A 24,774-nucleotide genomic window follows, 5' to 3' on the forward strand; every position below is an offset into this window, starting at 1 on the left:
CAGCAACCTAACAGTGCCTGTATCCGTCCCTGTGAAAGCTCATGGCAGGATGGGAGGACTCACTAGGGAAATGGAAAAGCCGATGTGAAGGACTAGAAGTTTGCTTTTTCAGCCCTGGAAAAGGATTTCTAGAGTCTTATGCAATCTCTGGTTCCCAGTGCCACATGTGATTATAATACACATAAGTGAGCCTTCCTCCCACTCCCCAACACACTGGACCACCTGTATCAGAACAAACTCCACGTGACCCAAAGTTTGTCCTTCTGATGAAATATCTTAGCCATTCATTTGATTTTGGTTTTCTTTTGTTTTGTTTTTTGAGACAGAGTTTCTCTGTGTAACCCTGGCAGTCCTGGAACTTGCTCTGTAGACCAGGCTGGCCTCAAACTCAAAATCCGCCTGCCTCTGCTCCCAATTGCTGGGGTTAAAGGTGTGCGCCACCACTGCCTGGCTTTGGTTTTGTTGTTTCATATCTGTACAAAATGTCACTCCTCATCAGCCTCGGTGGCAGCAAGCGCTGAAAGCCTGGCAATTCCCCCATCCAGAAGCCCAGGTGCTCCTGCAGGGGTCAGGAACCTGGCCGAATTGGTTCCATAGCCAGGGCTTTGACATAAGAAACTTCCTGCAGGGGGCAGCCTGGGTCTATGTAGTCAAGATTTCCTTACTATTTCCATAAGCTTCTGACAACTTCCTCAAAGGAAACCCTCACCAATGACATAATGGCAAGACTTCCAACAGATGAGCTCTGTGCTCTGATCTCATTTGTGTCCCGGCTACTGTTTTATCCTCAGTTTTCAGATGAACATATTGAGCCTTTGGGAAGCAATGCATCCTGTTTTTCACAGCTGCATGTGGGTAAAGTCAGGACTTGAACTTAACCACTGAATAGCTACCTCCCTAAATCGTCAAGTGGCATTTGAAGAATACTCGCTCTATGTCACGCCTGGCACCAGGCATTCAACAGACATAGACACGTTTAAATCTTCCTGTCACTCTGCTAGGAACCTGTATTAGCCTAGATGAGGAAGGTCTAGTTCAGAAGGTTTGACGGTCATGCCCTGGACTGCAAAGACTCTTTCCAATGGTTAGCTCTTCGCCACTGTGTTCCACACACAATGAGCAGAGTGACAGGCCAGGGACTGTAGCAAAGATGTCATGGAGCCTGGATTCCTGCCCTACTGTTCCCTATTCCGTGCCCTAAGGCCTTGTGTGATTTATTAAAAGTCTCTACATGCTCTTGGCCTCCATCTCCCCACATGACAAAGGACAAGATGAGATAGGCTGGTGTCTCTGTTTTCTCTCAGCTCTGGGATTTTCCTAGATCCAGGTTAGTTCATTCTGGACCCCGGAGCCCAGTACTTCCCTTGAGCCTTGAGCATCTGAATAAAATAGTCAGCGTCTCAGAAAAGGAGGCTTCTGCTTTAGCATTCTGTCCTGAGTGGACAGGCACTCCAGAAGGGAAGGAGTCCATGGCCAGATACAGCCCACAGGCATGGCTTAGCTGGTTCTTGATATTCCAAAACAGTGGCTTTCAACCTGTGGGTCACAACCCCTTTGGGGGTCAAATAACCCTTTCACAGGGGTCACCCAAGACCATCGAAAAACACAGATAATTATATTACAATCTATAACAGTAGCAAGATTACAATTATGAAGTAGCAACAAATATAATCTTATAGTTGGGGGTCACCACAACATGAGAGACTATACTAAAGAGGCACAGCATTAGGAAGGTTGAGAACCACTATTCTAAAACAAGAGAAATTAATGATCGACTTTTTTTCCTAAGACAGAGTCCCCATGTATCCCAGGCTGATCTCAAATTTGTTAAATGGTCAAGAATGACCATGAAATACAGATCCTCCATCTCCACCTCCTTGATACTAAAATTATAGGCCACACTCAGTTTGTGTGGCACTGGAGTGCAAACCCAAGGCTTTCAGGAATGCTGGGCACATACTGAACAATATCCCCAGCCTGTGACCAGCGTTCTTACGTCAAAACAGATCGTATGGGCTGTTGAGTTGGCTCAGTAGGTAAAGGTGTGTCACCAAGTTACATGACCTGAATCTCATGAGACCCACATGGTGGGAGAAGACAGCCAATTCCCTTAAGTTGTCCTCTGGCCACCACACAGACACACATAAGCTCACATGTGTATGTATACAACTTTTTTTTAATGTTTATGTGAAAAATCTTAGTTTCTGAGCTGTTAGCCATTCCCCCTCTAAAGGGGAGGGGAGAGCCCTGCTTTACCTGTGTCCCTAGCAATCCAAACAACCCTTTACCCCTGGGGACTTCAGAGTATGGTCACTCTCGAGGGGCATTGTTCTCTGGCCTTGGGGCAGAACCTAGGGTGGGGCCAGGCTATATGAGGCATTTGGACACAATGACAAAGGGTCCTTCAAACATTTCCTCTGGCCTCACAGCTTCTGCCTCGGTGAGCCTGAGCCCTGAGATCAGCAGGAGCCCCCTAGCCAGGCTGCACATAAACCACAAAGCCTGGAGCAGGAATATAAAGGCTCTCAGCAAAGAGGAGTGCTCCCTCACCCTCTTTCCTCCCTGCAGCTGTCACCAGATTGCTGTCTGTGACTGGGGCCCAGGGTGGACCAAAGGCATGTGTCACTTCCCTGGACCAGTGCTATAATGCCAACATTGTGCTGTGTGGAACAAGAGAGGTTTTCATCCAGCAGCCAGCACCCAGCAGACACTCAAGCAAAAGGCTTGGGGATCACCCTGAACAAAGAACGTGGGAGAGGAAGCTATGTGGCCCCTGGTGCACACAGGAGCCTGGAGAGCCCAGGGCATTTCCATAAGACACCTTGCAATTGCATTTCCTTCCAAAAATAGATACCAATAAGACACATCCCAGAGGGATAGCAGGCCTGGACTCAGCATTAGCAATAGTCCGTGACAGCAGGCCTTGCAGGTGCCATGAGTTTACTGAACGACTCTTGTCCTAAGTCTTTCTCATTACTTACTAGACACAGAGTGCTGACCTGGGATCTGGGGACCTCAGAGTAAGGCACAGCACTCACCCACACAGTGATCTGGAGCCAAGGATGGGTAAGTAAGCAAGAAATTATAATTGATGACACAGTGGAAGAACTGAGATTCACACAGCAACAACTCCAACCCCGTATCTGATCCCCCTTGGTCCAGTTTCATATACTTCCTGGAGTTCCCCGAGATTCTACAAGCTCAGCAAAGAAGGTATCTGAATGCTGTAACAAGGAAGTCGAATGCTCCTCTGGTGGCAAAGGAGAACGTGAATTTTTTTTTTTAAAGAGGGAAATAGCATAGTCTGCTTAGGGTCATGAAAAGGTCACTCTGGCAAGTGCAGAGGAAGCTGACCCGGGATGCAAGATGACAGGTTAGAAGGTGACAGTATTTCTCCCCCTGATACAAGAGCCCTTCAGACTCCAAATTTTTCTTTCCCAGGGTTTCCTGTTCTACCTGATAAGCGAAGAGGGAGTCTGGGGACTATCATTTGTTTTCACAAGACCAGGAGCAGAAGGGAGCTGAACGTTTTCTTCCTGGTATTGTTCCCTGGAGCCGAATTCGATATCTTTTTACAAAGCTGGACTTTTCTGGGTGTGGAATTCTCTCGACAAGCACCAGGTGAACCTGGGAAACTCAGCAGCAAGCAAGAAGATATGAGGCAAGTCTTCATAATGTTTGCCAGAGTTACATATGGAGAAACAGAAGAGGGAACTAAATACTAGACATCAACAGTCCCCTTCACATCCTTGTCCTCCTACCTAGCACCTGATACCCCGTGATCTGGCCAATGCAAACCGCGTTGCCGACAGTCCTGCCGTGTTCTATCTCTGTGTCTTCGCACTCACTGTTTTCTTTGCCGGTCATGCTATCTTCTCGTTACACATTCAGATCAACTGACTCCCGAGCACACGCCTACCTTCTAGTGCTGTCTCCATGATCAGTAAGAAGCCACTGCTTTGTCTTCATGGACTCCAAAGCCCTGGATCTCTCTCGTGTATTTTTTACAGTATAATATGTGTTAAAATTACCCCCTCTTCTAGTTCATAGATTCCTTGAAGATGGGGCTCACTCCTACTTAACACCTGTCCTTTCAACACCAGCTTACACAGATCCCAATCAATGCTGCCTAAGGGAACTGATGGGCATCATTTTCTTGTTCCTTCTTAAAGAAAAAGTGTAGAAAACCAATTCTTCATTCTTTTGTGTTCATACACGGATATCTTCTACATGCATCTCATTGGCTCATTCTGACAGCTACCAAGTTGCAGCCCACTTGGTCAGCAGTTCCAGCAGACGAAGTTACAGGCTAAGCTAGAGCCGCTGTACCTCCTACAAACCTCATTAATTCTCAGAGTCGTGAGTGGATTGTGTCCACTCTCATTTTTATGCATTTCCTAGATCATAGTTCAGTTAATCCTACTACATAGGTCACTCCCATAAAAACACGCAAATTCTTATGAAATCTTTGCTCCAATTATTTGAATAAAAGTTCAAAATCCTTGAAAGTTTTTGAAAATTCTACTTTTTAAAAACAATGTCTACGAAAAACCTCCACCTATTTGGCAATGGTAATATTTTATACTGTTGATTGAAAGTTATTTCATCAGAGGACATAGTAGCCTGGCACTGTACCTCCAGCCTCTGGAGCAAGAGGCAAGAGATTAATGACTTGGAGCCAACCTGAGCTTCTTAGGAAGAAACCTGTCTAAAAGAGAAAAAGAAGGGAGGGAGAGAGGGAGGAAAGGAGGGAGGGAGGGGATAAAAACTTGGAGTGGTGCTCCAAGGTCAAGCGCTTGCCTTGCCTTGAGGAAAGCCCTGGGTTCGATGCCCTGTGCTGCAGCACACTGTAGTGAGCTGACCTGGGAACTTCGAATACGCAGATGACTTCCAAGTTCCAGAGTTCAAGCAGTGAACTTAGGATGCTAAATCCACTCGCCATTGTTGGTTAGCTGCTTTAGAACTGAAAATGACCTTTTCAAATTGGAAAAGCGGGCAGGAACAAAGAGGAGCTTGGAAACGAACAATGGCTCACATTTTCATAGCTATTTATGGCGTATAAACTGGGTCTGTATCATCATTTCATTGCCCTGCCAACAGCGCTGTGAGGTCAGTTTGAGGTCTCTCTGGGCACAGATGGGCAGGCAGGCCTCGCAGATGGGACATAGCACGCAGTACCTGGGTAGAAGAAAAAAAAACTCAGAAGACTTTTTTTTTTAAACACATCAAGTTCCGTCTGAGCACTCTACACACACATGTACTACACAAACTACGGGGGTCATTTTGCAAAGACAATGTTAATTTCAACCTGCAGGTAAAACCAACAGAGGAAATATGTAGAGCTGAAGAAAATACAAAATGGCCATTCTTGCTTCGATGTCTTTACAGGAGTGTCTCAAGTACATCCGATATGCTACAAAGTCGCTGCCCAGTCAAATCAGAGGCACAGCTGGGGAAGAGAGTCTGAGCATTGGGCTTGTCTGCAGTGCATCTACCAGAAATAAGAGTTAACACTCTTATACAACTTCACACTACCTCTCTTGGCTGGGCTGTAGCAATTCATTTTCTGCATCCCGTAATTACCTTCAGAGGCATGCACTGTGTTGTATTTTCGGTGTTAAAACTCTTCGCTTCTGCAATATCTATCACGCTGGCTTGATATCTCTTCACATCTTAGTACATTAGGAACTCCGAAAGTTGAAAGTGGGCCCCATCTACCGCCTGTCTTTTTAGTCTTTTTCCTGGGAGATTTTCTTTCTGAAGATCTTTGTTTATTGTTTCTCACTCCTCTCTCGCTCCTTTGTTGTCTTTTTGCCGGCCTGGCTATCTAGGCTGGAAGGGGCTCAGGAAAGAACTTCTGGAAATGGAGATAAACTTAAAGCCAAAAAGGTGGGCCTAAGCAGTCCTAAGGCAGTCCCCACAGACACAGCCTGCCTGGAAAGTGAAGTGGCTAGCTTCTCTGACTTTAGCAGAGGGCAAGCAAAACTGAGTGGTCCAGGCAGGTCGGTAACCCGGGCTCGGCACCAAAGTGTGTGGGCTGTGAGGCTGTCCCTACTAGCCCAACAGGAGGGCGGTGGAAAGCAGGGCGTGGCGCTGGCCAGCGCCGGACCGGGACACCGGCGGCGTAGGGGGCGAGGCGTACACGGGTCTATTCCGGGAGCGCGCAGGGCGGGGCGGGGGCGTCCTGCGAGCATCCTGTCTGGGGGAGGGGACGAGCTAGCCGCTGGGGCAGCCCCAAGAGCGCACGCCGCCCGTGCGGCAGCTGCTGCGCCCTGGGCTGGGCTCCCCGGGATCCCCGCCGGCGCCATGGACCGAGGCCGGGGTAAGTGGCACCACGGCGGTGGACGGGAAGGGAGACCTGGGAGATCCGAGAGTGGAGAGGAGCTGAGATAGTCGGGGAGAAGTGGCGGTGGGTCTTGGCGGGACTGGCACTAGACACTTGGGCACAGGTGCCTCCTGCAGCAGGAGCAATCCCGTGTGTGTCGTGGCCTAGGTCTGAGTCCCCTCATAAGTGGGAAATTGGCGTGTTTAAGCACTCTATTTCCTAACTTTATGAAAGACTCTTGAGGTCAGCCAACTACCCCCTCCTCGCCACAAGGAGGGAGAAGGTTGAATAGGGGTACAGGTTATAGTCCTAGAACAGCCACACTTGTGGCTCCTACTGTGTGCTCTAGGAGAAGCCCCAGGACACCGAAGTTTTCAGCTGCTTTGGGAGAAGGGCTGCCTGAGCACGCTTCCGCGCGTCTGCCTGTGTTTGGTGGACGTTTTAGAGTCCTGCAGACTACTGCAGCTGGGACTACCCCGGGGCAAAGATAAAGGCTTCCCGGGGCCTTGGGGTGGGTAGAGCACCTTAATAAAGGTTAGGACACTGCAGCAGGCGTGTGCCTACTTGTGCACGGGGGTAGTGTCAAATGCCTGGGTTCAGGCGGCACCTCTGGAATCCAGAGATCACAGGTGTGAAGGCACTTGGCAAACAGAGTGTTGTGTCTTTACCAGAAGCAGTTTCTATTGTTGTTGCTGTTAATGGAAAATTCCTCTCCCTTCCGACAATCAACTTAACAACCCTCCCCCTTGCTTGCTCTGCTGCGGGCCCCAGGGGCAAAAGGGAGGGTTTGGGCTGGGAGGAGCGCTTGAACAGGTGTGTAAGTTCAGAGGGCCTTAGAGGACCCTCCACCCCGTCCTCTTCACCACCCTTCTCCAGCACAAAATCCGCCTTCTCCTTCGGGGTCTCAGGAAAGCAGGCTGAGGCATGATTTGAAGGCAGTTTTCACCTGTTAACTGACTTCTGGTCGAGGGTATACCCACACACCAGGGCAGAAAAGCAGAGTAGGCACTTCCCATTCCTTCTGCTCTCCCCCAACGCTCCAGCCTCACATCTAAAGCCAGGGTCATCCTCAGATGTCACATACAGTCCTGCCTGATTCCCTGTACCAATCAATGGGGCCACTTCAAAATGCCGTCTCCAGACCACTAGCTAAGAGGTGGGACCTCCCTGAGCATTCAAGGACTCTGACCTTTTCTACCTCTTTTTCCCTTCTCCCCCGCACAGCTCTTCTCACAGGGTCCTGTTAGTTTTGTAGTATTAGCTTCCTGGATCTTGCTCCCTTGACCGGAAGTGAGTTCCAGAAGCCAGGAAGCAGAGCTTGTGAGACAGTGTCTGGCACATGGTAGGAACAGACCAGTGTGGTTTATCAAGTGAGATGAAGCATGCATCTTATGCATCTCAAACTAATGCATCAGAACGTCTATTTTTGATTTTTGTTTTCTGTTGGTTTTTTTTCCCGGAGACAGTGTTTCTCTGTGTATCTCTGGCTGTCCTGGAACTCACTCTGTAGACCACGCTGGCCTCGAACTCACAGAGATCCACCTCCCTCTGCCTCTGCCTCTGCCTCCCCCCTGAGTGCTGGGATTAAAGGCGTGCGCCACCCCCACCTGGCCAGAATGTCTATTTTAAAAAGAATCCTGCAAAATTCTCACAACAGCACCACTCTGTGATCTACTAAAGGCCATGCCGACCCTAGAGTAAAGCGGTGTGTGGCCAGAGTGCACACGACCAAGTCATCTTGTTTTCTCCCTTGAGAGACAGTTTCTAATACTGTGCTGAAAGCAAACGTGGATTAGAGTCTTGTGAACTCGCGTGCAAAATACGTCTTTAAGATAAAGTATAAGACTTCAGAAATTATGTTAGCCAGCTGTGATGGCTGGCTTTATCAATTTGACACATTCTAGAATGACCTGAGCATCTCAATGAGGGATTGTCTGGATTAGGTTGGCCTATGGGTGTGCCTTGGGGGGAGGGGGACGGAGATTCCCTTGGCTCTGTAAACTGATGTGGGAAGATACAGCCTAACAGTGAGCAGCAGCACTCCCTAGATGTGTGCTGTGTGGACTGTTTAGAAAGGCAGAGGGTGAGCTGGGCACCACAAAGCAAGCCTCCTCCCTCTGCCTGTGCCTGTGGATGTGACTTGCTGCTCTAAATTCCTGCTGCCCTGGCTCCCCTGGCTGTCACCTGGAATAGGGAGATGAAGCAAGTCCCCTCTCCCCTAAATTGCTTTCGCCGTCGTATTTTGCCATAGCACAACAGGAAGCTAAAGTTAGACATAGCCTTCTTTGTTATGCCCACTCCCCCCCCCACACATCCTTAGGTAAATGCACACACCACCACCGCCGCCACCACATCAAGGAAAGTTTTTTAAAGGCAGGTCTCATTTTAGCCTCTCCCACCACCTCAGGGTAGGGTGATCTTGGGCAGGCTAGGGTCACCTTGGGCAAGAATACCAATCAGTGTTTGCAGCCACGGCAGTTGGAATCACCACTGGCCCTAGGCTCCCTGTTCAGTCTTTTCGCCTTGTGTGCTCTCTGAACAGCTCGTGGGTCAACGGCTATCCCCTCTCAGGAAAGCTGGCCGTGGCACAGCTCCAAACACCAGGTGTCTTTAATAACGGGAATCTCTTTTCCCACAGCTCTCCGAGCTGGTAGCCCAGGATCAAGGTTAACTTTGGATGAGGCCTTTTCCTGGCTTTCGTCTTCTCTCTGGGTTTTCACACGCCTCTTCTCTTCTTAGATGCACACCAGCTCCCTCAGATTTAATGGCTGTTCTCATGACCTCCTTTGACCTCAGCTACCTGCTAAAGGTCCTGGCTCCAAATGCTATCCTATGGGACTTAGGGCTTCAGCATATGAATGGGTAGAAGGTAGGGGTGGACAGGAGATGCAGGTCCATCCAGAACAGCCACTGACATTGATCTGCAGTCACTTTCTGTGCGAAACACAGAACAAGGCTTTAACACAACCTTGATTTTAAGCATACTGCTAACTACCTCCATGGTGGCAAGGGCACAGCCATGCCCTAAAACAAGACTAGATCCCAAATCTTCTATCTCGGTCACCCTGCGCATGCTCTCTGACACAATTATACCGTCAAACCTCCACAGAGAGGATAGGAGCAAACCTGGGAAGCGGGATTTTCTCTTCTCACAGCATAGCGCCTCGGAGAAAGCAAAGCAGAATTCATACAGCCCTGTCATAGACATAGAATCTCCTTTCCCACAGGGTTCCCTGCGGTATGTCTGTCACACAAAGAGAACTGGCCACCGGTGAGGTAGCACACAGGTAGGCCTCACGACTCCCACAGGACAAGCTAGTGAACTTTCTGTCCCCGGATGAAGCTAAATGTGGAAAGTGAGACTGCCTTTTCTTGGAGATAGATGTGAACCATATGTATACAGAGCTTAGTGTGCAAGGGGCACTCACGTGCTTGGCGGTATTCAGTCAGCTTACATCCAGGGGCTCAAGTTCTGAACTCATTCCCCACTGTGTCAGATGAGCCTGCCTGAAGCTTTTTCTTTTGCCAACACAATGGTGTGGGGAACTGTCAAAGGAAGTGGGGGGTGTTCGTGAACAAGACAAACCATGAAGGAGAGACAGGAGCTCGCTTCTCCGGCTAGCATCCCTATAGGAGAGGCAATAGGACTGTCTTGTAGAAGCTTCTCTTAAAAGCTTGCCAAAGGCTGGTGTGGGCTGCGCTTAGAGGTGCATCAATCAAAGAAATGCTCAAAGCTGGAAGCTGGGTGTGGCGAGGGATGGTGGCATCCCAGACTCAGGAAACCGAGGCAGGAAGAGGACTACAGACAGAAACGCAGTAAAGAAATGAAAAAGAGATAAAGCAGTGTTGCCTGCGCACACCGTGAGGCAGAGGTTAAACAGTCCTCAATCAATATACAGGCAAAGGACGACCGTCACCTTCACCTGATGTTCCAGAGGATTCCAGAAACACCTTCCTGGAGAGAGCAGGGCTCCCAGGTTGCATGCAGCAGCGTGGCATTTTGGGGATTGATGGACCAGTGTGTGAAGATGGAGTCTGGGGAGAAGAGGGTGTGATGTAGTTCAGGGCAGTTGTTTAAAACCAGTGAGCATATGGGGTGGCCCGGTGGGTGGAGACATTGCCACCAAGCCCGAGTACCTGAGTTTGATCCTCAGAACTCATATGGTGGAAAGAGAACATTGGCTCACAGGTTGTTCTCTGGCCTTGGCGTGTATGGTGTGGTTCATGCCCCCCTCCAACCGTATGTTCCTCTCTCTCTCTCTCTTTCTCTCTCTCTCTCTCTCTCTCTCTCTCTCTCTCTCTCTCTCTCTCACACACACACACACACACAGTGAAAGGTAAAGAGAGAAAGAAAGAGTACAAAGCAGACTTGAACCTCTCTCTGGTTTCCCACTCTACGCCGCCATCTTGTAGTGCCCCCCCCCCCCCCCCCCCCCCCGCAGCCGCTGCTACCACCACCAGGCCTTTGTTATCCTGCTCCATTCCCGCTAACAGCTCACTTCCTCCTGCTGCTGCTGGTTTTACTCCTTCCAGCTTTGAGTACTCCGAGCCTTCCCCTCCTCACTCCTGTCGCCCCTAGTCACTGTGCAAACATTTCTTCCCCAGGGAAGTGTTTCCCAGTCTTCCCAGCTGCCTCTGCTCGCCACTGCTCAGAGCGCCGTGTGCTGCTGGTGGTCATTTCCACAGCTGCAGTTAATGCAGCATGGCATGCAATGTTGGTAGGAGCTCTTTGAGGACAGGCATTTCCTAGCTTGTTCGCAGCCTCCTCCTCAGCTCCTCCCGCCATGGTCGGCACTTAGGAAATGTCTATCATGGTGGTGAAGAAATGAAAGGGAGCGGATCCAGTTCTGAGTAGACCCTGGATGCGGTCATTTTCCACACCAGGATTTGTCGTTTCGGTGATCGTGATTTGAAGGACAGAAGTATGGGCTTTATCACGACACATTGCTTCCTTTGTGCCGTCAGATCCCAGATCCTGTTGACTGTTATTGGGAAATGTTATTGGGTGGCTGCTTCTCCTATATCCTGTTCCCCCTACAGGGTCTTCCTGTTTCTACTGTGGACTTATCCAGCGTGCCTCAAGGACTACTCCCTGTGTGTCTAAAGCTCTGTTTCCCTAATCTACCTGGGCTCCAAACCATGCCCACGTTGAGCTCAGAGAAAGTGCACTCCAGAGATCCCATCAAGGGTTCTGGGATGCGATCTGGGGAATCTGCATTTTGCAAAGCCCTTGGGTAAACTTGTTCTCACTGGTGAATACCACAGCTCCCATACACTGCTCTGCCATGACCTTTGGCCCTACTCATACACCCTTCCAGGATTTCCTGTTGCCTGCCCTAGGTAACTGAGGGCTATTCAAAGGCCTTTCCCACCTTTCAACCAAGTGGAGCGCTGCTGTCTGAACCTGTCACTCAGTGTAGACGCCGACAAGCTACAAAGTTCTCTTGCTTTTAATTCTTAACTCACTAAGCAGGGCATGGTGGCACATGCCTTTAATCCCAGCAGAGGCAAGTTGGAGCTAGCCTGATCTACATAGATCTCTAGGCCAACCAGAGCTACATAGTGAGATCCTATCTCAAAAAAACTAAAAGTGAATGCATAAATAGCCATGCAGGCTTTTTTTTTTAACCATAGCCCAGAATCTATCTAATTCCTTCTAACCCTGCCCTGCATTTTTTTTTCAACTTTGAGAGGCTTTGACATCTCCCCAGTGGTGAGATGCTAAGCATTTATGGAAAACTTTTGGTCAAAGTGCCAGGGGTCATCATGTATACTGTCACTTCACGACAGTTTATGGGCTGGGGAGGGAATGCCCTGGGAAAGAAGCAGCCATGTGATAGGAGAATCATCAGACTGAGAACTGGTGCTGGAGTTCCTTTTCAGATACCGGTTCATCCTTGAGTTTCTCTTCTGGGGCTCGTCCCAGCCATGGCAGTAGCCCTAGGAAGTGGACAGCACAGCCATTCTCCTTCCATAGGTGAAGAGCCAGAAGTTCAGCACCTTCCTGAAAGAGACCAGGCCAGCATCGCCTACCTGTGGGGTCTTCTGACACATCCCCATCTTAGTTCCCCTAAGACTTTCAGTTACCAGTCCTTCTCAGGAGGCTGGGCTTTTAGGAGATTCTAGTTCTCACTGACACGTGTGTTCCATTTCCAGGCGAATCCCAACGTGTAGGAGTGTTTTCTGCATTATGTCCTCGGGGTCCAACCGACGGCAAATGCTGAGTGTTTATAGTTGACACTCACCATGACCCCAGTCCATGTAGTCATTTGTACTTCTTTTGAGGACTGTGCTTCACTAGCTAATTTATTAACTGTACTATTGGTTCTTTTGCTGTTTAATTTTAGGATTCTGAATAGTTTCTCTGGTATTAACCCCAGCCAGATGTGCAGCTGGCACAGTGGTCTCTGGGCTCTGTTGAATATTTGCTTTGCAGTATGAACACTTTTCTTCTCATACTGTCCCGTTTGTCTTTAACATCGTTTTGTTGTTGTTGTTGTTTTGTATGAATGTTGGGGGCAGGGTAGTGCTCACTAGGTAAAGACCACAAGGTAGGGATGGGACAGGTACTGAGAGAAGAATCTCTGAACCATCCTGTGGGACACCCTCCATCAGTGAAGGGGTACAGACAGGCAGCCTTGTGAGTTGAGGTGGTAAGCCTTCCCCCTCCCAACCATCCCACTATAGCTGGTGTTTAGCATTAAAGAGGCCTTAGGAGGCTGATCCAGGAGGGCCCCTAGGCTGGCTTAGCCTTCCATGTAAAATTCCATTCCGGAATGCCAGTGACGCCGGTCATGGGGGATAGAGGGGCAGCGCTGGCCAGGCATGGTCCTTCTCCCTGGCACAGCTGTCAGGCCATGGTGGGGACAGAATGTGGCACCACATTGCGGTCATTCCAGCTGGGGGAATTCACCAGCAGTCTGCTGCCAAGGAGGCAGGCCAGGGGGCTTTTTATAGCCCGCTAAGAACCTGGAGGAAAACTGATCTGTGAGAGAGCAGCGGAGCACTTGTCTTGTCCCAGCACCTCCTCTCATTCGCGTAGTTCCCAGAGGCCCACAGTCCTGGTTAGGCAGGAGAGGCGGCTAAGTGAGCATTGTGAGTTAAGGAAGCTGGTGCACTATTGGAGATGGAAGATGGGGACACAGCCGCTGGCTCTTTGGGTCACCTTCTTGGGCTTCAGTTTCTTCACCTGACAGATTACTGCGCACTGACTAGCAGAGTACAGTGGTCAGCAGACTCAACCCACGGGCCCAATAACAGGTTTATTAGTGCTGTTGGCAAAGAACTGTGCCCAGTCCTTATGTGTGTGTTGTTGATGAGCTGGTACAAGACCACGGCTGAGTACTTGGAACAGACCCTATGCATCCTGCAAAGCCTAAAACACATGAACCATCTAGGCCAGCGGTTCTCAACCTGTAGGTCACGATCCCTTAGGGGGTCTAACGACCCTTTTGCAGGGGTCGCTTATCAGATATCCTACGTATCAGATATTTACATTACAATTCATAACAGTAGCAAAATTACAGTTATAAAGTAACAACAAAAATAATTTTCTGGTTGGGGTCACTACAGCGTGAGGAGAACTATATTAAAGGATCACAGCGTTAGGAAGGTTGAGAAGCACTGGTCTAGGCCTTCCCAGAGGTGTTTGCCCACTCTTGGTAGGGTGTAGAGAGAGTGCGGAGCCTGCTGGGAACACTGAGAAATGAAGCACAGGCTGTAAACAGTGCAAGAAATGGGAATGGCTATTTCCCTCTGCTTTCCAGATTACATTTAGCCTCAGAATTATTTTGCAAACAAAATTTTAGGCAATAGAGAGTTACACTGGGTGAAATGGGAGTACTGAGCACAGAAACCTCCCTCTGTCTTACTCCCAACACAGCACACACACACACCAGTAGAAGCCAAGCAAACCCCATGGGTTTTGCCAAAAGAACACATGGAAACCATGTGCCCTCCCTCAGTTTTACAGTGGGGACCTGAGGTTCAAGGGTAGGAGTTTTCCTAAGGTCTGTGACAGAGCCCCCAGGTGGCATTACACAGACCCATCTCTTCTGGGGACAGGCCTGTCCCTTAGCTGTGCAGAGCCTGCCGTTGGTGTCAGTGCACGGCAGCCAGGGCCAGCCCCGCTGATTTAGAGTCCCCAGGGGTCAGATCTGAGGCTCTGCTGCACACTTTGTGGGAACCTGCCTATGCATTACATCACCGCGGCCGAGTCAGGTTTGAGAACCTATTTTCTGAGGGACCCAGAACCAAAAGAAAAAAATTACAATCTTTTTTTTATTATTTCATTGGTACAAAGAGTTTTTCTTTAAAAACCTCAGAGTGTATGTTACAATTGACATGTTAATTTATTCATTTTTTTCCCTTTTCTGAAAAAGCTGTTATTCAGTAGATAAAAAACATCTTCAAATCGGTGGCATCTTAGGAGGGAGAAATTATGATAATTTATACAAAAGCTTTCTTTTGAAGATGGAATCAGATTCATTCATTTGTAGAATAAATATTTACCCTTCCTGCCCATTCTTGGTGGAGGGTGTGCTAAGGGCAGATCCTGCTGATATGAATCCAAGGAAGACTTTTTTTTTAGCTACACTTGAACCAAGAAAACCAATCTCCTGGGACAGTGCCAGGAAACCAGAGAGACTAATGGCTTTTCCTTGCCTCTAGCTAGCAACCAGGTGTGGCTCTGAAGGGCTATAGGGAGCAAGCTCAAAAGTGAGACCTGAAATCATATCTGGTTGGTGCCCATCAAAGAGAAAGTGTAAAGGACCAGAGGGACAGTGTCAAGGGACACTTTGTAGCCAAGACCCTCAGAAACACCACAGATGGTATTTCAGGTGGGGGAAGAGGTAGAGAGAAGAGAGAGAGAGACAGAGACAGAGACCCAGAAGGTGCTGAGGAGCAGGCAAAACCACATGCCTGCAGCCCAGAACATCAGCAAGAAGCAAGCAGGGCCTTGAGGGCCTCCACAGAGCCCCCCCCCCCACACACACACACACAGTCTCTGGTCTCCAACAGGGTGTGCCCTATTCTCGGAGGCTCTGCTGCTTGTGATGTGCCTAATTATAGACACAGATACGACCAGAGTCAAGGGCCTTGGCTGCCTGCTTGTGTCTAGTTACCCCTTTCCGATCCTGTCTGTACCTGTTTTCGCTTAATCCTCTGTTTCTTCCACGGAAGCCATCAGGAGGCTCCAGGCAGGCATGGGAAGATGCTCTGTGCACAGAAAGCATTGCAGTTCAGTTCTTCAAAGTGAGGCTTGGAATGCAAGTTTGTATCTCATTTTCTTCCATAATAAGCAAGAGAGGAACTGGAGTTCTCCTTGGCACCCTTAAGGCTCTTGCTCGTGTACACCCTTTATTGGCACTGGAGGGAGACAGCAGGATTGGAGATGCTCTGGGAACTGGGTGAGAGGCCATCTTGTTATAATCTGGCCAAGAATCTGGCTACATTCTGCCTGTATCCTGAGAACTGGAGTCAAGCTAAATTCCAAAGTAAAGATTAATTTATTTGCTGAAGGAAATATCAAGACGGGAGCATTCAGGCTGTAGTGTGGTTACTCTTAACTGCTCTTCTTCAGGTCCATAAAGAGAGAAAATGAAAACAGAGCAGAGGCATCAAAGAACTGTGCAGTTTGGCAAGAAAAATAATTGAGTTTAGGATTGTAGACCATGCTGAGGAGCTGCTGAATAGTTAGAGGTTCTAATTACCGTTCTCCTTCCCCAACTCCTCCCAGATCCTTCCCACTTCCCAACCCACCCAAGTCTACACCCTTTCTCTCTCACTAGAATACAAAACAGGCATCAATGTAATAATAATAAATAAAAACAGAGAAAAAGAGTAAAAGAAAAATCACAAGAAACCCCCATGCAGGTGGTGAGTTAACATACATGTTTTCACATACAGAAACAAAATTGGAAACCATAATATATAAGCAAACGATCTTAAGGTAAAAATAAAATGATAAATAACAAATAAATAAACACCTAGACAAAACATTATGAGATTTAAAGAAAAAAAACCCTCCAAAAATACCATTGAGTTTGTTTTGTATTAACAATTGGGCCTGCTCTTAAGTGTGGTTTGTATATCTAGTGAGACTCCATTAGAGAAAATTAATTTTTCTTTTGAGAGCAGTTACCAACGTGGGGCAGCTTTTGGGTTAGGAATGGGGTTGTGCTCCTTAACCTCTCTCTCTGGGACCCCAGCTGGCTTAGACCTGTGTTGTTCTGTGCACGCTGCCACATCTGGCTTAGACCTGTGTTGTTCTGTGCACGCTGCCACATCTGGCTTAGACCTGTGTTGTTCTGTGCACACTGCCACATCTGGCTTAGACCTGTGTTGTTCTGTGCACACTGCCACATCTGGGAGTTCACATGTGCAGCAATCCTGTTGTGTCTTGAAAACCTTGTTCCCCAGGTGTCGTCTGTCCGCACTGACGCTACAATCTCTGTTTCCTCTGCCTCCTCTTCCTCAGGGTTTCCTGACCTAAGGGGAGGGATCTGGTGGAGACAGCTCATTAGAGCATTCCAAGGTCTCTCACTCTCTGACACTGCCCAGTTGTGGGTCTCTGTATTCGTGCCCATCTACCGCAGGAGGAATCTTCTTGAGATGGAGTATCTTGTTGGCCCAGGACTTGCCAAGTATTAGGGTGGTGGCCAGTGAACCCCAGGAACCCTCCTGTCTCTGCTTCCCCAGAGTTGGAGTTACAAGCTTTTGTTTGAGCTCCTTTTTAATATCTGAGACACCTCCCAGTGTTGTTTGCTTATGATGTGTCCTCTTACCAACCTATGCCCCATCCGTCACTGCCTAGAAGCTATGTGACCTCAAGCAAGGTGTTTAACATTTGTGTGCCCTTTTCTTCATCTGCAAAATGGAAATGATCATAATAGTGCTATGTGGTTGGCACTGCACACAAACCAGATCACCCCTCATTACTGCCTTAAGCCTCCCCCCCCCCCCCGCTTTCCTGATGGGCCCTGCTCATCCTCTGACTTAACAACATTTAATAGAATTTGATCCCTGGAAACCATGGTGGAAGGAGAGAACTGACACCTGAAAGTTGTCCTCTGACCTCAGCTCGTGTGTCATGGTATGTGTATGTCCATACCCACACACACCCATCATAAACACACATAGATGCCCACACACATGCGTACATGCACTCATGAATGCATATACACACATGCACATGCTCATACATCATATATACATACACATGCACATGCACTCATATGTGCTCCCACACGCATCATACACACACATGCACTCATATACCCATCACACACACTTGCAAAACACACACACATGCACAATGCACTTGTGCATGCATACACACAAAAGCACACACTCATGCACCCATCGTATATACATACACACACATGCACTCATACACGCGCACACACTCACACATGCATCATACACACACATATGCACTCGTGCACGCATACACACACATGTACTTATATACCCATCATACACACACATGCACACATATTTGCACACTCATCAAGCACATACACACTTGCTTATAGTGGGTGGCCCAGGGTGGTGACTTTGATCTAGAAACTCTTTTGCCTTAGTCTCCCTACTTCTGGGATCCTGGGCCTGTGCCACCACGCCATCCTGTGAGAGTTGTTTTAAAGGCATGTGCTGCCTTCCTGGACAGGTCAGGCCACTCTGCTCACAGTTGCAGAACAGAGTTATCCCATGTCCTTCTCCACTAAGTGTGAGCCCATGAGGACAGCATCCGTGCTTCACTTAGCGTGTGTCCCATTGGCACCGCAGCTGCACCTGGAGAGGGGCCAGCAGATCCTTTTAGAACGTTCTACAAGGATGGACAGACTCCTGGGCTGGTGGGGAGCCTTGAGCTGAGTGCTCCTTAGGTAGAGGAGCAGTGCCGAGACCACAACATTAGGTTCACTGTGTAGAAGAAATTCCAGCACAATGGATTGTGGATACACTGTGGACTGCGGTGAGAAGCACCCACAATCAAATGGGTTTTCTTTCCTTTCCCCAGCCATCGAGGCAGCTGACATTCCTCAGCCAGCGTCTGTTTGCCCACTGTAGGACAGAGATCACTCAGAAGGGAACATAGGTAGGAACAGTGACCAAACTGGGGCGGGCACCCATGAAGCAGCTGGAGAGCCTTGTTCCTATTGATAATGGTGCTGAGTTAGTGATCACAGCTGGTAAGACAGATCATCCAGGTAGGCTGTGATGCTCAGGGTGAGCACAGAAGGACCCTTTGGACTGTTTGCCAGATTGGGGATCTGTTTCCCTGCTTCACTTTTCCTTGCTAGCAGAAACCTTCTGATGTGTCTTGGGTTGTTATGAAGTTGGCCCTGGGCCAGGGAAGTCCCAAGACTTCCCTCTAGGAGACCTCAGGGGAGGGTACAAAAAGAAAAAAGAAAAAAAGAAAACAGGCCATGGAATTAGATGCCTGCATGTCCAATGATCACAGGCACTTAGAACCTCACTTAACCATTAGACTTGAAGTTCTGCCCCTTTCTCTCCTCCTGAAATGGGAGTTTTCTAGGCTCTACTCTTCGCAGCAAGGGGACTTTATTTTAGGCACCTGCTCCATCTGAAGTGTTTACCCGGTCCTAATTAAGCCACTTCTAACCAATCGCTCTTCTTCCTCTCCTACATGAGCTCCTTCTGGCTTTTTAACAACCGACAAACATTGCATCACACCCCAACCCCTTCCAGCCCTCCAGGGCTCAGAACACCATCTTTCTTTTGGGACACAGAATTAAGAGTTGTTGTTTCCCTTTGGGATCTCATGAGTCGGGCTTCTGCTGGCCTCATCTCTCTCCACATTTTGTCTTCCATACTCCCGCTAGAATGACCCATTAAGCTCTGTTTACAGCATCCTAGGGCTTCTCCAGCTCCCAGCTCTTCCATATTCCTCTGGCAAACCGAAAGTCAACAAACCACACAGTTAGGTTTATCACAAAGTAGTAATTCCACTCCCAGTACTAGTTTTATGAATTACTTTCTTATTACTGGGACCGAATATCTGACGAGAAGACACCTAATTTGGCGTACAATTTGAGGTGGCTTTAGCTCATAATAAGGCTCAGCATGGTTAGCATGAGGATGCTGTGCAGTGCTCTCCTGGATGCTCACAGCAGTCTTATTATTTCCATTCTGCACATGAGAAAACAGACATGGAGAAGTTAAATACCTTGCCTGAAGCCACAGGCAAGGAGGTGGCCACTGGAACAGCGGTCACGAGCAGACAGCACTGGGAGGTGGTCTCGGATACTAAAGGAAGGTTGAACGAAAGCTGGACAGAAAGCATGACTGTGAAATGGATGGTGACGTCGGTCTGCAGAGAGGAAGTAGAGTGAAAACTCAAGGCCGACTCCCTGGTGATATATCCTCCATAAAGCCTTTATATCGTAAGGTTCTGTAGCTTTCCAAGACATCAGTTGAGAACAAGTATTCAAGTCTCTGAGCCACAGCACAGAACAAAGCTATGTGTATGACTGCTTCCCACTGGTGTAGCCTGAGTTTGCACACAACAGCTTCCCACTGGTGCAGCCCGAGTTTGCACACAACAGCTTCCCACTGGTGCAGCCAGAGTTTGCACACAACAGCTTCCCACTGGTGCAGCCCGAGTTTGCACACAGCGGCTTCCCACTGGTGCAGCCCGAGTTTGCACACAACAGCTTCCCACTGGTGCAGCCCGAGTTTGCACACAACAGCTTCCCACTGGTGCAGCCCGAGTTTGCACACAACAGCTTCCCACTGGTGCAGCCCGAGTTTGCACACAACAGCTTCCCACTGGTGCAGCCAGAGTTTGCACACAACAGCTTCCCACTGGTGCAGCCCGAGTTTGCACACAACAGCTTCCCACTGGTGCAGCCAGAGTTTGCACACAACAGCTTCCCACTGGTGCAGCCCGAGTTTGCACACAGCGGCTTCCCACTGGTGCAGCCCGAGTTTGCACACAACAGCTTCCCACTGGTGCAGCCCGAGTTTGCACACAACAGCTTCCCACTGGTGCAGCCAGAGTTTGCACACAACAGCTTCCCACTGGTGCAGCCAGAGTTTGCACACAGCGGCTTCCCACTGGTGCAGCCCAAGTTTGCACACAGCGGCTTCCCACTGGTGCAGCCAGAGTTTGCACACAACAGCTTCCCACTGGTGCAGCCAGAGTTTGCACACAGCGGCTTCCCACTGGTGCAGCCAGAGTTTGCACACAACAGCTTCCCACTGGTGCAGCCCGAGTTTGCACACAGCGGCTTCCCATTGGTGCAGCCTCAGTTTGCACACAGCGGCTTCCCATTGGTGCAGCCTGACCTGTGCTCATAGCTACTTGCCAATAGTGCAGCCTATGGCAGCTGTTGATCCTTTTCTGCTTGCTTTCTCGCACTGAGGTTTCTGGGTGCCGACCCTCCACCTCTGCCTGAGCTTCTGCACAGACCGCTACTGAGCCTTGCCTCCTGAATCTTTACGGAGTCTTCCACATGATAAGAACCATTGTTGGCCACCACATATTTACAGTTCATGCAAAACCTCAGTTCACACGGTGCTTGCGTGCTAAAGCGAGGCGGTAAGACTTTGGTCTCACACAATAGGCAGGCAGTTATGATCACCCACCCTGCTGTCAAGAAAACTGAGGCTCAAACACATGAAGCAGCTTGACCAAGGCTATGTAGTCAGTGAGGAGGTGGCCGAGATTTGAGCTGCTGGATTCTGGCTCCAGTGCCTGTGTTTTCTCCACTGTACCAAAACACAGCACACCGTGGGCAGCCAGAAAGATCTCACCCTGGCACCTGTGGCCTCCAGCGAATTCTGTAAGCTCACTGGATCTCAGCAAAACTGAATTCTTACTATACAGTGATGCTACAGAGAGGGAGCAAGCACAGGGTGAGGCACAGAGATGCAGAACAGCGTGTAGCTGTCAAGAGGGAGGAACACAAGGACAGGCAGCAACATGCACACATCTCTCTGCAACCTAATAATGTAAAGTAAGAAAGGGTTTTCTATAGCCTTAGACCCTCTTAATAACATTTGTAGTTAAAACTTTAAAGTATGAATTTTCAGGCTCTCGCCTAGTTACACCAAAACTCTGAACAAAGGAAGCAAATGCCTGAGGAAGGCAGCTCTGAAGATGACATCAGAGAGCACAAAGACCAGGGCAGTCAAGATGCTGGCTTAGTGTGGAGTGATGGTGGATGCTTAGGACAGAGGAAATAACCAATTACACAAATGATAATAATAACCATTACATAAATAACAGGTATATGAGGATGGCTGTGTATGGCCCAGTGATGAGAGTAACTTGTGAGGCCATAATCAGAATTAATCCCGTTTTCATCTTCCTGAGTCTTCAGTCTCTTCTTATAGAACCTCCCGACAAGAAGTGCTTAGTAACAAAGATGGCCAGAAAAAGATTCCGGTGTAGATACCAGAAGCTTCAGCTGAGTTGGGTCTGAGTGCTAATCACAGTCTGTGCTCTGTGTCTCTGGGTAAGTGACTGTGGCCTCTCTGAGTCTCACGGAGTCCATTCCTAGAACAGCAGATCCTACCTTCCTTACGGGGTCAGGAGGAAAAGCTTGGTGACACATTAGGGTGCTTAGTGCCCCCTCCGGAACATCACTGAAGAACGGCGAATACGAGCTGGCACTGCTGCTGCTCCCCCTGACTTTGGTGAGGGAGACCGTGCAGACTGTCCAAACGGAAGCAGGCTCCCATCTTGAGTGGGAGAAGGAGCGGGTGTCACAGTTTCCCACTTCCTCCTAGAACAGTTTCCGTTGTGAGCTAAACAGGGAGGAATCCACAGACAAAGGAACAATTCTGGGAGAGCCCCATCCCACAGCCAGAAGTTATTTCCTCAGAAGTGGGACGTTATAGGCAAGCCCCCACCACCTCCCATGTGCAAGGACGGTTTCCCTGGGACCCAGAGCTGGGAACTGGTTCTCCAAGCGAGAGCTCCTCAATAGGGACAGAATTGCTGCTGGGGATGGCAGTAAAGACCCTGGACTTCCCTGAGCCTGTCCCCCAGCCTGACTCCTAAATAGGGCCACCAGATATGTCCACGTGACTGCTTTCCCATGACCTATGACCTTTCTGACTTCCTATCTCCCTATCTTGTTGAAATCACAGCAGGTTAAAGAAATATGCTAGTCTACCATCCTGGTCATAACCCTGCTTTAAAAGTCCAATTCATTCCCCCATCACCCTGAGCCAACACATCTGGGAGTTCCACATCCTCATGCCTAGGAGGAAAATGATGCTCAAAGAGGTTAAATTGCATACCCAAAATCACCCTGAGTTAATGAGGGGAGTTAAAACTCAAACCAGGTCCTCTGAGACCAAGTCCCCAACCTATACACAGACCCTCCTCTGTCCTTCAGCTTCCTTCCTCCAAAGTCCTCTCCAGCCAGGAAACCATTGCTCTGATTACCATACACAAGCCTTCCAAGGCGACTTCCACAGGGCCAAGACTGAACTCCTGAAAGATGCTGAGCACCAGACCCTAGCTGGGCAGGCAGGGCATCTCTACTGCTTCTTTTCCAGTCCATTTATACCATGTTCTTTCTATATAACAGGACAACAGGCAATGTTTATTTTGATGGAAAAAAAAAACCCTGCTAGTCTAATCAATGCTGTCACTTCCAGCATTTTGCCTACCGTCTGCCTGTTCCTTGGTCTTCAAAAGAAGCACTTATAAAGCTACAGGAAGAAGCTGGGGCCCCTGTAGCCCCAGTCAGCAAGTTGAAAAAGACCTTGGACGGGGAAGGAGAGTTTAAACCCACAGATCAAAAGGACAGTTCTCCTAGCCTTTCCTGTGGTGCCGGTGGCCCCAATGGAGCACCTGTGAGAGCACCATTCTGGAAGAAAGACATCACAACCAGCCCCTCCCATTCTGCCATCCTCCCACTTATAAATTCCTCACCTATAAAACAGGGCTAGCCCACCTTGTACAGATGAATGCATGTAAATAACGTGTGAGTCTCTTAAAGCAGGTAATCCCACCCATGTTGGCTGAATACCTACAATATGCTAAATGCTGTTCTCCATATGTTCTCCTGTGTCAAGCCCATTCCTACTGAGGAGCCGTACTTCTGGGTTAATAGTGGTGTATGATCAGCAGAGGGCTATTTGTCTCAGACGTGCATGGCTCGGTTTGCACACAGCAGCTTCCCATTGGTATAGCCTGAGTTTGTACACAACAGCTTCCCACTGGCTAAGAAATGGGGGAACAGGACTTGAACTTGGGGGTATATTATTTACTTGTCTTGTTGCTATGACAGTAGCAGCTTATAGGAGAAGACATTTATTTGGGCTCCTGGTTTGAGGTCACAGACTATCAGGAAGGATGTGGTAACAGGGGCATGGGGCAGCTAGCCATGGAGTATCCAACAGAGAGCGGTGGATCCTGGCACCTCTTATTCAGTCCAGGTCTATAGCCTGTAGTATGCTACCACCCACATTTAGGGGAGATTTTCCCACCTCAGCTAATCCAATCATGTCCAGGGGTTTGCTTCTGTGGTGTCTCTGAATCCCACCAAGTTGAGAGTCGCAGTGAAGCACCACAGACTGTTTGTTCAGTATCTTCAGACTCCCACCATTTCCAGTATATGTGTCAGAATTGATGACGCCCACCACCAAGAGACCGCATCTCGCAGTCATTCGCAGCTATATTCCCATGGGGGATACAAGACAGCACACAGTCTTTGGGAGCTGAGCCAAAGGAGCAATTGGGCTTTGGTTTCCTTTTTTAACCAGAGTTTTTGTTGTTTGTTTGTTTTTGTGCTTTTTTTCTTCCAAACACCTCTTTACTATGCTAAGTCACAAATGGGATGGATGTGATTGTTTAAATCACATCAGCTAGCTGCTAGACTTTATGAACAAAAGAAAAAAGTCTGTGCCTATAAATTCATTCCCTTCACCATTCCTTCGGCATATACTTCATGCTGGGCATGAGTATGCCTCTGTCAACATGGAGGAGACCCAAATGAGGGAAACTGACCCCCCCCCCAAAAGAAAAGACACACAAGGACGATGAGGACTGGATCCCAGCACAACATAAAACTCCCAATGTGATGATACTCATAGCACTTCTCAGGAGGATGAGAAGTTCAAGACTGAGGCTACGCTAGGGTACATGAGACTCTGTTCCCAAAACAAAAAACAGTAAGGGGTTTCCATTTTACTACGCAAGGGCTGGAGAGATGTCTCAGCAGTTAAGAGTGCTTGCTGCTCTTCCAGAGGACCTGGGTTGGGTTCCTAGCACCCACATGGTGGCTCACAACCATCTGTAACATCAGTTCCAGGAAGTCCAGTTATCTCTTTGGCCTCTGCCAGCACCAGGCATATATACATACCCATACATGCAGGCAAAACACTTATATAGAAATAACTAAATAAATCTTTAAAAAAAAAAGTTTGACCACAGGAAATGCCAGAGGGAGAGCTCTATCAAGATA

At 48.7% G+C, this 24,774-nt stretch overlaps 1 protein-coding gene across 3 annotated transcripts in view; it reads left to right on the forward strand.

The window, feature by feature from the left end:
• Positions 1-6,199: 6,199 nt before the first annotated feature.
• Positions 6,200-24,774, forward strand: part of Afap1l1 (actin filament associated protein 1 like 1) — a 54,515-nt gene continuing 35,940 nt past the window's right edge. For 2 of the 3 annotated variants that reach the window (XM_075968513.1, XM_075968512.1), the window contains exon 1: positions 6,216-6,322. In XM_075968513.1, coding sequence (XP_075824628.1) covers positions 6,307-6,322 — 16 coding nt within the window. In that variant the 5' untranslated portion in view covers positions 6,216-6,306. Of the gene's footprint in view, positions 6,323-24,774 lie in introns of all 3 variants that reach the window. The other variant, XM_075968514.1, reaches the window with a different exon arrangement.

Source organism: Microtus pennsylvanicus, chromosome 4, assembly GCF_037038515.1.
Source record: "Microtus pennsylvanicus isolate mMicPen1 chromosome 4, mMicPen1.hap1, whole genome shotgun sequence".
Classification (NCBI taxonomy): Eukaryota; Metazoa; Chordata; class Mammalia; order Rodentia; family Cricetidae; genus Microtus; species Microtus pennsylvanicus.